General features: G+C 47.8%; 1 protein-coding gene across 13 annotated transcripts in view; it reads left to right on the top strand.

The window, feature by feature from the left end:
* The window catches only part of SLC39A11 (solute carrier family 39 member 11), a 395,845-nt gene that overhangs the window by 109,212 nt on the left and 273,515 nt on the right, over nucleotides 1–13,118 (top strand). For all 13 annotated transcript variants that reach the window (XM_082707643.1, XM_082707642.1, XM_082707637.1 and 10 more), the window contains one exon: nucleotides 8,355–8,513. In XM_082707643.1, the coding sequence (XP_082563769.1) occupies nucleotides 8,355–8,513 (159 nt within the window). The remainder of the gene's footprint in view (nucleotides 1–8,354; nucleotides 8,514–13,118) is intronic.

Here is a 13,118-nt window from a genome sequence, read left to right as displayed (position 1 = left end):
CCCTGCCATGATCCCCCTCCATCTCCTCTCAAGCCTTGGTAGCTATTACTATTAATTTTTAATAAACTCTTCGTTTGGAAGTGTTTTAGATTTTGAGAAAAGTTTCAAAAACAGCCCAGGGAATTTCTGCATACTCTCACCCAGTTTCCCCTAACCACGTTACATAACCACAGCACATTTGTCAAAGCCAAGAAATTAACATTAGTACCTCGCTGTTCCCTCAGCCCCAGATGCCAGTTGGATTTCACTGTTTTTCCCCCACTGCTGTCCTTCTTCTGTTCCCAGCATCCGCCCCAGGGTACGTGCTGCATTTAAAATGTTCTTGTTTTAGAGTGTGGTCTGCAAGAGAGGAAGGTGTGCCCTTCCTTCAGAGCCCTACACTGAGAGCATAGTCTGCATAGACTTCGTCTTGAGACTATCAGCTTCAGCCGTGCTGCTAAGGGGACATTATCTTTTCAGTTACAGAACTGCTTGTTTCCCTCCCTCTAAGGCAGTCATGGGCTATGGGTTTTGGTTTTTAAGGTTTATTTCGATTTGTAAGGCTTGATGAAGCTTGAAGAGAAAAATGTTTAACAGGATAATTTCTCCTGTTGACGAGTTGCCCAATATTTCCTAGTGCTGGGTTTTCTTGAAGCAGCTTATATCCCAATGGTGGGGATGTCCATGGGATCGAGGTTGCATCAGATGATCGCTGAAGCTAATTCATCCCAGGCTGTGGCTGTGGGGTGCTTTGCCTGGTGACAAGGGAGGCACTAACTTCAACTTTGTCTTCACTCTGTAGCTCTTAGAATTTCTTAAAAGACTCAGGGTCGGTGGGGGGCGGGTGGGGGGAAGGATGGTAGGAGCTTGATGTGGGCTGGTGCTGTTAGCTTTGGATGGGATCAGCTTGTTCTGGGGCTTTGAGAAAAGCCACTGCTCAATCCCTTTGGGGTCTCGGTTTTCCTTCCTGTTGAAGCCTTTGGACGGGGCAGCCTCCTCAAACCCCGTTCAGCTCTATCAGTGGACTGTATTCAACAGATTTTCCATGGTGCTCTGAAAATTCTCTACCACCTTCTTCCCACACCTAAGAAAAACTCTGCTATGTTAAACAATGACTCATCCAGTGTTTGTCAAAGGAGTGAAGGCATTTGAGTATGAGCCTGTATAGTACTTAAATTGGAAGGTAAAATCACTTTAAAATTTAGGTAGTAGACTAAAAAAAATGAGTGTTGAATCACTTCCTGATTATGCCTTCTTTTGATTTCTCCGCCCCCACTGCTCCCCATCATTAGCAGGGATCACAGAATCGATTTAGGCAACCAGTACCGATGGTCTGCTTCAGGACTGCTCAGACCTGCGGTGCCGCCCATACAGAGATGCTCTAGCGCGGCTGTCCTCCTGGTCCCCGGGGGATATGGACACAAATAATGAGTCCAGTATGTTGGAAAGGGGCCACCTTAGAGGTGGGGGTGGGAGCATGCTGAGTGAAGGCAGGCTCAGGGAAGAACCCAAGGACACCAACTTGACCCTTAACTTGCCACAAGGAGCTAGGTAGGTGTGGAATGTGCATTGCCCCATATCATTTTTTTTTTTTTTAAAGATTTTACTTATTTATTTGACAGACAGAGATCACAAGTAGTCAGAGAGACAGGCAGAGAGAGAGGAGGAAGTAGGCTCCCCAGTGAGCAGGGGGCCCGATGCGGGGCTCGATCCCAGGACCCTGGGATCATGACCTGAGCCGAAGGCAAAGGCCTTAATCCACTGAGCCACCCAGGTTCCCCCCCACATATCATTTTTAAGACAATCTTGTTGTAGAGTAAGCATTGCTCCTATGTTTGTTTGCTCAAAACTGAGCTGCAGGGGCTTGGGTGGCTCATTCCTTAAAGTGTCTGCCTTCGGCTCAAGTCATGATCCCGGGGTCCTGGGATCGAGTCACGCATGGGGCTCCCTGCTAGGTGGGAGGCCTGTTTCTCCATCTCCCACTCCCCCTGCTTATGTTCCCTCTCTTGCTGTGTTTCTCTCTGTCAAATAAATAAATAGAGTCTTTAAAAAAAAACAAAACCTGACCCACAGAGAGCTTTTATGTTATTTGCTTGGGGGCTTCCTACCTAGGAAGTGGCAAAGCCAAGATGTGAATTTGGACCTGATTCTAAATCCGCATGTTCCCACCCATTTTTATGTGTATATACATGTGGCAAAGGGTTTTAGATGCTTGGAAGAAGGCGCATGAGAGGTAGGTCTTGATGTTTTGGCATTTTTGCAGATAGAAGTGCTTGGGTCAAGGCATGGGGGTGGGACTGGAGGGCTCAGCACGTAGCAGGGGGCAGTCGTGCAAGATGGGGTTCAAACGGTTAGGGCTAGCTCAAGCTTCCTTTTTTTTTTTTAAAGATTTTATTTATTTATTTGACAGACAGATATCACAAGGAGGCAGAGAAGCAAGCAGAGACAGAGGGGGAAGCAGGCTCCCTCCCACATTGGTGGGGCTCGATCCCAGAATCCTGGGATCATGACCTGAGCCGAAGGCAGAGGCTTTAACCCACTGAGCCACCCAGGCACCCTTCATTTTTATTAAGCTTCATTTTTTTTTTTTTTAAGATTTTATTTATTTATTTGACAGAGAACACAAGTAGGCAGAGAGGCAGGCAGAGAGAGAGAGAGAGAGAAGCAGGCTCTGCACTGAGCAGAGAGCCCGATGCGGGGCTCGATCCCAGGGTCCTGGGATCATGACCTGGGCCCAAGGCAGAGGCTTTAACCCGCTGAGCCACCCAGGCGCCCCTAAGCTTCATTTTTTTAATTGAGATAAAATCCACATAATATTCACCATTTTGCAGTGTAGAATTCAGTGGCATTTAGTACATTCACAGTGTTGCGGGACCATCAGCTCTGTCTAATTCCAGATACTTCCCTCATCCCCAAGGAGGGCCCCGCGCCTGTTAGACAGTGGCTCCCCGGTTCCCGGCTCCCACCATCCCGTCCGTCACTAATCTGTTCTGTGTCTAGGATTAACCTATTGTGGATATTTTGTGTGAATGGAATTCTATTCTTTTACTTATTTTTTATTTTATTATTATTTTTTTTAAAGATTCATTTATTCATTTGACAGACAGAGATCACAAGTAGGCAGAGAGGCAGGCAGAGAGAGAGGAGGAAGCAGGCTCCCTGTAGAGCAGAGAGCCCGATGTGGGGCTCGATCCCAGGACCCTGGGACCATGACCTGAGCCGAAGGCAGAGGCTTTAACCCACTGAGCCACCCAGGCGCCCCTTATTTTTTATTTTTTTTATCTTTTATTTTTTAAATTTAATCATAATTAACATACAGTGTATTATTAGTTTCAAAGGTAGAGTTCAGTAATTCATCAGACACACGCGACACCCAGTGCTCATTATGTCTCCGGCCGTCCTCAATGTCCATCCCCCAGTTACCCCATCCCCCACCCCCCCACCCCCCTCCCCTCCAGGCACCCTCAGTTTGTTCTCTGTAGTTAAGCGTCTCTTATGGTTTGCCTCCCTCTCTCATTTGGTTTTATTTTATTTTTCCCTCCCTTCCCCTATGATCTTCTTCCGTTTTATTTCCTAAATTCCACATGTGAGGGAAATCATATGATAATTGTCTTTCTTTGACTTACTTTGCTTAGCATAATACCCTCTAGTTCCATCCATGTCGTTGCAAATGGCAAGATTTCATTTTTTTGATGGCCGAGTCATATTCCATTGTGCATATAGATGCACCACATTTTCTTTCATTGGAATCATATTCTATGTGGTCTTCTGTGTCTGCCTTCTTCCACTTCACGTAATTAATGTTTTTGAGGCTCCCTTGTATTGTAATATGTCCCCAGCATTCCGTTCCTTCTCATGGCTGAAAAGTACTTTGTCAAGTGGAACATGTTATTTCTCTATTCACCCGTTAATGGACATTTGGGCTGTTCCCACCTTTTGTCAACCGTGAACAAGATTGACACCCCTTTTCCTTTTTTTTTTTTTTTTTTTAGAAAAGATTATTTATTTATTTGGCAGACAGATCACAAGTCGGCAGAGCAGCAGGCAGAGAGAGAGGAGGAAGCAGGCTCCCTGCTGAGCAGAGAGCCCCATGCGGGGCTCGATCCCAGGACCCTGGGATCATGACCTGAGCCGAAGGCAGAGGCTTTAACCCACTGAGCTGCCCAGGCGCCCCGACATCCGTTTTCTTTAAAAGGAACTCAGATCATCCATTCTTTCACTCATCCCTCTGGAGGGCTGGGCCTTGGGGTCACTTAGGAGCTGAGATGCCCCAGGCAGCATGTCAAGAAGAGAGCCAGGGCGGGATGAACGTCCGTCATGGGAAGTGAGGCGTAGACACAGCTTCTCACACGGCAGCTTGCCCGACAGTCACGCCCTTCCATCTTCAGGTTTCCGGCCCCTCAGTAGGCCTACCAAGCCAGCCAGACAGAAGTGAGATACCTGGTTCTCTTTTGAAAAAAAAAAAAAACAAAAAACAAAAAACATTTCCTCCTTAGCTCTTCTCACTGGGATTGTCATTGTTATTGAAATGCTCGCTTGAGCAAAAATTGGGGCCTCTTTGGTCTTGGCAACCTCTGGCTTGGAGGATGAGGTTCATGCAAGCTTTCCTGTAGTGCATTTGATGGTTTTATTTTTGGCAATGAAGAGGCAAGAAAAGGGCTTTGGGGTAACAGTGAGGCCCCTGCCGTGTGCCCTAAAACTTGATTATGCATTCCTTTTCTAGACAAAGGTGGGAAGAGGAAGGTGCTCCTTGTCTAGTCCTCATGCTTCTATCTGATGTCTTCAGGGCTGGTGCTGCTAGGCTAGTTTTTGCCTTTATAAGCCGTGTGGTAGCAGCAGGAGAGCTCTGGGTATCTGTCATCTGGGTCATAAAGGGACTGGCTGGCAAGGCCCTCCCTATGGAACTCATTACCTGAAGTCTTGGGCCCACTTTTCACCACCTTCTTCTCGGTAGCCTGTCCCCTCCAGGCCCTGATTGTTAGGAGTAAATGAGGGTTAATCAGACTTCCTGTTTCAGGAACGTAATTGGCTACATCCAGATTTAAATAATGCTTGACATTTAAAGGAGCTTTGCTAGTATTGAGAGTTTCAGGCCGGCCACCTATGTGGGCGGAATTATTAAATAAGGCTTAACATACAATTCAGCCGTTGTGCTCCTTGGCATTTACCCAGATGAACCAAAGAGTTATGTGTCCACGAAAACCTGCACACGGTTGCTGATAGCCGCTTTATTCATTATTCATACTTGCCAAAACTTGGAAGCAATCGAGATGTCCTTCCACAGGTGAAGGGACAAATGAACGGGGGTCTATCCGGACCATGGAATTCAGGGCTAAAAAGAAGTGAGCTCTCCAGGCCATGGAAAAACGTGGAGGAATCTTAAAACCATATCCCTGAGTGAAACAAGCTGGTCTGAAAAGGCTACGGACTGTGTGATTTCAACTGTGGGACATTCTAGAAAAGGCAAAAGACTATGGAGACTCTAAAGAAATCAGTGGTTGCCCAGGGTTGGGAGGAGGAGGGTTTGAATGCACAGAGCGCCTAGGATTTGTGGGGCCGTGAGATGACCCTCTGATGATACCGTAATGGCGGATCCCTACCTTTATGTATTTATAGAAGCCCATAGGCTGTACACAGCAAGCCTGAACTCTGATGTAAACGGTGGCCTTCCGATGGTGCTGGTGTATCCGTGTACCATAACGCATACGCCACCAAGGTGTGGGAGGCCTATCCTGGGACTTTATGAACCTGTGGGGCATGGGACTTCTCTGTACTTTCTGCTCTATTTAGCTGTGAACCTATAACTGCTCTAGGAAAAACAACAACAACAACAACAACAACAACAAAAATGTAATGTATGCCTTCAAAGGCTCTATTAGTTTCTTGTTGCCACCGTAAGAGAATACCACAAATGTAGCAGCTCAGAAGGACACACATCCGCGCTCTGAAAGTCCTGGAGTTCAGAAATCCAGAATGGTTTCACTGGGTTACAGTCGAGGTGTTGGCTGGGCCGCGTTCCTTCTGGAGGCTCTAGGGGACAGTCTAGACAGTCTGTTTCCTTGCTGTTTCTACTTTCTAGGGGCCACCCGTATTTCTTGGTTCATGACCTTTCCTCGGTCTTCACACCAGCCCGGCAGCATCTTCCAGTCCCTTGCTGACTGTGACCTCTGCTCTTGTCATCACATCTGTCTTTGACTCTTCTTGTCTTTTCCTAAGGACCCTGGGATCACATTGGCTCCACCCAGATCATCCAGGATAAGCTCTCCATCTCAAGGTCCTTAACTTAATCACTGCTGCAGAGTCCCTTTTGCCACGGAAGGGGGACATAGTCCCAGGTTTTGGGGGATCAGGACTTGGCTGTGTTTGGGGAGAGGTCATTATTTTGTCTCCCACATACACCCTCTAAATAGCTTTTCTTTGGGCCCCGTCTTCACGTCAGACAGGCAACCCGGTTCTATGTCACGATTTTTCTTTGGTTATTTGTCCAGTTTATGTAGGAGGCAGGGTGTCTGGTGAGGAAAAGACATGAAGGAAATCCAGTTGGGTCCTGGATTTCGCTGGAAGGCTAGAGAATGGTGATTCTCCAGGAGGGGCCCCTACGAATCCCCCGGCATGCTCTTCTCTTTCAAGCACCCCAGCATCCCAGCACTCTCCGCCGAGAGGCACCTCTTTCCTGCTGTGCCTCCTGTCACTCGTCGATGGGAACATTTTGTATTTCTCATCTGCAGACGTGAGGAATAAGTTGGCATCCAGGGATGCAGAGGGATGAAAGGAGCTTGGGCAGAAAAGAAGAGAAGGGCTCCCTCCCTGCCCCCCACCCCCACCCCATGGCATCAGCCACGCAGGGACGCAGGGACGGGTTGGAGGACGAGATGAGTGGCCTTCCTGGACGGTGTGCGGCATTAGAGTACCTAATGGTGGGGCTGTTTGTGAGGCTTTGGAATGTGCACACAGAGAGGTTGCCAGACAGGTGTGGCCACGTCCTCCTCAGTGCAGAGTTTATCATGAACAGCAGCTCCTGGGGGCTGTTGAATTCTAAATCCCATGAGACAGCAGTCTGGGAAAGGGACAGGTTAAGCTCTGGCACAGGGAAGGAGTCCATAGTCTTCCTTAGACGGTCTCATGGAACTGAACTGATGAGGCATTTTCTTTCTGGAAGTTTCTGAGGCAGATACAATCTTTCTGTGGGTGGCACTAATTCTTTTGGTGGGAGAATGAGGCCCAAGGCAAGTGACTGTCTGTGGATGATGGTTGGCAGAAGGGAAATTGCTTTCTGCATGGATTTGTTCTTTATTGTTGCTCTTGTAATACCTGGTTCTGTCACTCCGAATGTTATTTTGGAGACGGGTGATGCAGTTGGTTTTTTTTTTTTTTTTTTTTTAAGGCAGGGCATAATTAAATCATTTTTAGAAACCCATTCAACATTTTACATGTCAGTGATGACAGTGGGATGGTTACGATGGGTAGTGGGTGTACCCTTGCCAAGAAGATGTCACAGCATCTTTAAGAGTAAACAGCCGTGGATGAGCATTTAATTCAGTAAACACTGGAGAAGTTCTATTAGATTGACCTCACTGAGACTTGGGTTCTGCTTCATTTTTCTCTTCCCTTTCATGGTTCCACTCTCATTCAAGTGATTCTGGTCCTGCTTGCTCAGGTCTGTGAACTTGCCACTTACTGACGATGTCACCTCCTTCACATGGCCTCATTACTTCTAGATTCGATTTCTTTATCTGTGGATAGCAACGGAAAGTAGCGTCTGCCTCCCGGGGTCGTGGCCATGATAAAAGAAGATACCAAGATCTATTTCCCTGGACATAGTAGGGGAATCAATAAATATTAGTTCTCTTCTTTCCTTGGAGAGATAACAAAGTTGGCAAGCCCAGGCTGACATTGATCAGCGGTTGTCTTCAAATATTTCAAAGGCTGCCACGTATCCTTAGAAGAAGGATCCCTTCTTTGATGCTCCAGAGAGCAGACGTAGAACTACCAGGTACAAATAGAAAGGAGATGGATGTGTGTGACACACGTCTACTGTGACAACCAAAAATGTCTCCACACATTGTTGCCAAGCTGTACCAGAGAGTAAAGTTGCCCAGGGTTGAGACCCGCTGAGTTCGAGGCTAGATGAGAGCCCGCTGGACTTCATCCTTCCAAGGTCCCCTCCATCCCACGCCCCATTGAGTTCCTATGGTGTCTGCTTCAGGCATTCTGGTGGTGGCTTTTTGGTTTGAGAGATTACCGACTACTGAAGACGAAGGGCTTAATGCCTGCGTGGGGTTCGCTGTGGGCCCCAGAGAGCAGCTGAAGTCGGCAGTTGGAAGGCCTTTTGGGGTTGTGGTTGGTTTAATGGCTTGTTCACTGTGGTTTTGCAGGTCATGTTAGCGGCTTCCTATTGGTCTCTCCTGGCCCCGGCTGTTGAGATGGCCACATCCTCTGGGGGCTTTGGTTCCTTTGCCTTCTTCCCTGTGGCCGTTGGGTTCACGCTCGGAGCTGCTTTTGTCTACCTGGCTGACCTCCTGATGCCTCACCTGGTGAGTACCACTCTTCAGACTTGATATACCCACTCATGGCTCTGTTGAGTTGCCAGTGATAGTGAAGTAGGTATTTCAAGCCATTTAGGGCTTTTATCTAGAATTTTACTGTGAATTCGGACTTTTTTTTTTCCTAAAAGAAAATAAGCTCTTGGTAATATGACTAATCATTCCCTTAGTTACATTTTGGTAAGTTCAGATTTGAAATGTCAGATTTCGTTATAAATAGAGAGTTCAGCTGGCGCAGAACCGTGTGGCCCTGTGTCTCTGAGCGGACCCAGCAGCTGGGAGAAGTGAGTGATTATGATCACGGACTTGACCCTTAAGGAGCCTACACTGTCATCAGGGAGATGACGACACCCCGCTACAGCACAAGACCATTGACAAAGTGTCACATCAACAAGGGCTTATTAATGGGAGGGTGAGGTGGGGACACCGGGCAGCAGAGCCCTGAGTTCAAGTTCACTTCTGCTGTTGCCTGGTTGCGTGCCCCTTGGCTCCAGTCTTCCTTCCTATAGCTTGAGGATAACTCCCTTTAAGAGCTGCAAAGATTGAAAAATTGAAAAATCTAAAGAGACACCAGAACTGGGGGGGGGGGGGCGAGTCACAGATTTTAGGTTTTCTTTGCTGAAATGGGGCTGGTGGGTTAGGTTTGGGGAGTGAGCGGGTACTTACTTGCTCATGTAGAAGCGTGGTACAAACCACAGCCTGAAATCCAGCCATGAGATCATAACCGGGTGCCATTGGTTAAAATCACATGGTGTGAAGGGTCAGTGTCCATAAGAACCCAGGACGGGAATATGACCCGAGGTAGGCACAGGTCCTCTGTGAGATCTGGGACTGGTCCTTTCTCACCCAGAAAGGATGGAGGCACAAGAAGGACACTATAGGGGAGAAGGCGGTTGGAGGTCATTTCTTCTTTTGGACTGTGATGAGCTAGGATCGGGCCAGGCTGTCCAGGTAGGCAGATGTCAGTTGGACATCTTCTTTGCTGTCATAAATTCCTGAATAGAGAAAGAAAAAGAAGGGTTCTTGGGAACTTGTCCTTAGGACCAATAAGAAACTGATTCCTTGTGTCCTAGAGGGACCAGCCTCTGGACCAGGTGGTTGGATGGAGAGTCATGACTTTATCTCAGAGGAAGGACCATGTCTCATGTTTTTATCATCACAAGCTTGAATGTCAGTGTCCATTTCTGGCCCTGGGACCCTTGACTAATTGTCATTGTTTATAGCTGCATGATAAGAACTTTGAGAGGTCCTCCATGTGGGCTGCCGTGTTCTGCTCTCAGACCAATCCTGGTCATGGGTGAACTGGCCGTCGGGGTGTATTCTACTCACCTGGCAGGAAGATCTTAGGGCCAGTGGCCTTAACTCTCAGAACAGTGGACCAGGGGCTGGCTCAGTGGCTCTATACAGCCCCCATTGGTTCTCATTCTGCCTTTCCTACCTGGGGCTTCTAAGACCGTATCGCAGGGAGGGCTCTTTGCACTCATGATGGGTGACGGCTCCCCGGTACTGGGGGCGGAGATGGGGGCCGGTATATTTGATCAGCTGTCTGAATGTGGGGACTTTCTCTGGGCAGTGTAAATAGTCATTGACCAATTTGTACTGTGCAGCATCATTGTTTTAACCTTTTGCTTGGTGTTTGTTCTAATATATGCTCTGAATATGGAGAAGGTCCCAGGGGAAAGTCGTGGCCAGACTGCACAGAAAATTAGCAATGGCTTGGGAGTAGCGGCTGCACGTCCAGGGAGAGAATTTGAAGGGGCTTGAGAATGGACGTGATAACCGTGAACGCCCAGAACCACGCTAATTGGCAGAAAGATCGGCCTGACAGTAAGCATCTGTTCTAGGACATTTGAAAAGAAATTAATTCTTGTTGTTGATGTGAGAAGGGGAATTTGTTCTGGAAGGCCTATAAACAGATAAGAATTATTTATAAGTGCTACAGTCACTGAATACAGATGTTGCCGTGTGAGTGGCAAAGTCAGGCCACCATTGCTCTGAGACGGCCTGAGGTTCCCCTAGGTTTCACTCTTTTTTTTTTTTTTTTAAAGATTTCACTTATTTATTTGACAGATCACAAGCAGGCAGAGAGGCAGGCAGTGAGAGAGGGGAAAGCAGGCTCCCTGCCGAGCAGAGAGCCCAACATGGGGCTCAATCCCAGGACTCTGGGATCATGATCTGAGCCGAAGGCAGAGCCTTAACCCACCAAGCCACCCAGACACCCTTAGGTCTCGCTCTTAATGGGCTTTCTAGACCCAGGAAGGGCAGCAGTATGGATCTGTCCGAGGTGCTTTGTGGAGTGTGAGCTAATGGGTTTGGGTTTGGATCTCTTATCTGACCCTGACTGAGCACCCACAGGGAAGGTAGCCTTCTCGGGCTGCTAGAAGTCGGTTTGCGAACCCAGACTCTTGGGTCTGTGGGAAGGAGATGGTTAACCACCAACTCTGGTCTCCCAATGCTATTTCTGTTTGTTCAGCTTTTCAGATTCATCTGTCCCCCTTTTGGAGCCCAAGCAAAATACCGCTCATGAAAAGGGTTTTACTCATCACAGCCTGTCAGGTTGAACCCATTGCGGCTTTGTTAACTTCAGACACATCAAATTGCTCTCTGAACTGGGTATTTGTTTTCATTTCTTTATCTGCGAATCAAGTAGAGAAGGCTCGGGCAGTAACCGTTAATGGGAAATGAGCTTACAGAGATTTGTGAAGATTTTGCCAAATGGTGTCTTAATGGGAGAGGGAAAGAGGCAGTGGGTCGGCCTGGAGGTAGCCGGCTGCTGGACCTCGGGAAGACGGCTGCCAGGAGGGGGCTGGCTGGGGCCCGCCTGAGCCCAGGCTTCCCCTCCAGAGGCCATGGGGAGAGACGGAATGGATAGTGAACAGCTGTTTGGAGACATTGACATTTTTATGATCTTTGCAGTTCTGGTTCTATATGAAGTTCAGGATGGTAGTAGGTGGGTGGCCTTTACCTTGAGTTTAAAGCAGTGATTTTCCACTGGTGGGTAGAAGGGTGGTAGGATGTGTGTTCCCAAGGCCTGCTTGCTTGCTTCCTTCCTTCCTTTTTAAAGATTTTATTTATTTAATCGAGAGACAGAGAACACAAGTCAGGGAAAAGGGGTAGAGGGGGAAGCAGACTCCCCAGGGAGCAGGAAGTCCGAAGCAGGACTCGATCCCAAGACCCAGAGATCATGACCTGAGCCAAAAGCAGATGCTTAACCGCCTGAGCTGCCCAGGTGCCCTCCGTCCTGTCTTTCTTTGTAATCATCTAGTATTACAACTACAACCCAAAGATCTCATCATAAAAACTAAAGAAAAAAATTTCTATGAAGGTCCCTTCCTGGTATAGACTGCGTCCCCTTAAAATTCATGCAGTGAAATCCTAACCCCCAGTGTGGTGGTATTAGGAGGTGGACCTTGTGGAGGTGGTCAGGTCGTGAGCGTGGTTTCCTCAGGATGAGATTAGTGCCCTTATAAAGAGGTCCCCCAGAGCTCCCTGTTCTGCCCTGTGCGGATACACACGAGGATGTCTATGAACAAGAAACCCGACTCGGGTCCTGCCGGCCTCTTTGATACTCGCCTTCCAGCCTCCAGCAGTGTGAGCAATACATTTCTGTTGTATATAAGCCACTCGGTCTATGGTAATTTTTTAATTTTTTCAAAACAATGTATTTATTTATATATTTTTTGGAAAGATTTTATTTATTTATTGGAGAGAGAGAGAAATTGAGAGACAGAGCACAAGTGGAGGGGAGGGGCAGAGGGAGAGGGAGAAGGGGCAGAGGGAGAGAAGCAGAGTTGCCCCTGAGCAGAGAGCCTGAGGTGGGGCTCCATCCTAGGACCCCAGGATCATGGGGCCTGAGCTGAGGGCAGATGGTTAACTGACTGAGCCACTCAGGTACTCTTAATTTTAATAGATTTTATTTTTTAAAATAACCTCTACCCCCAATGTGGGGCTTGAATCCACAACCCCAAGATCAAGAGTTGCGAGCTCCATGGGTTGAGCCAGCCAGGCGCCCCCTGGAGTAATTTTTTCTAGCGACCCCGAATGGACTGACACGTCCATCTTCCTCCGCTGTCCCCAGACCCGCCATTGTTGACGGTTTAGTGGGTATCCTGCCAGGCTGTTTCTCCTTTCTTCAAGAAGATGAACTATGCTCTGTCTTTTATATACTGAAAGGTAAACACTTTGCCCATTTGTTTGTTTCGCTCGAACATGCTTTAAATCCGCTCTACAGCAATCCCAGTTCTGCCTCGTTTCGAGCTCCTTTCTCTAGTGTGCATGGATACAGTGCGTTTTCACACCACCGGAGCCGGTGTGTGCTTCCTCTCGGGGGCTGTTTTTACATTTGAACTGACTCTTATCTACAGTCCTTCTAGTCCCTGTGCAGCGTCCCACCACGTTCCTGTTTGTCGTTCGCCTGGTAATCTCCCCATCATTGAGTAGCCGGGTTGCTTCGCGCCTTTACATATGTATCTGTGTACATCTGGAAATGTAATTTTGTTTTGTGTTTTCTAAAAAACACATGGGAACATACTGTGTTGTTGCTACTTGCTTTTTTCAGCTTGCTTTCCATCTTGGCAGTCTCCCCGGGAGATACGC

This window comes from Mustela nivalis (assembly GCF_964662115.1).
Source record: "Mustela nivalis genome assembly, chromosome: 17".
In the NCBI taxonomy this organism is placed as follows: domain Eukaryota; kingdom Metazoa; phylum Chordata; class Mammalia; order Carnivora; family Mustelidae; genus Mustela; species Mustela nivalis.
The sequence above is the reverse complement of the archived record's forward strand: the minus strand, read 5'-3'. Positions and strand labels throughout refer to the sequence as shown.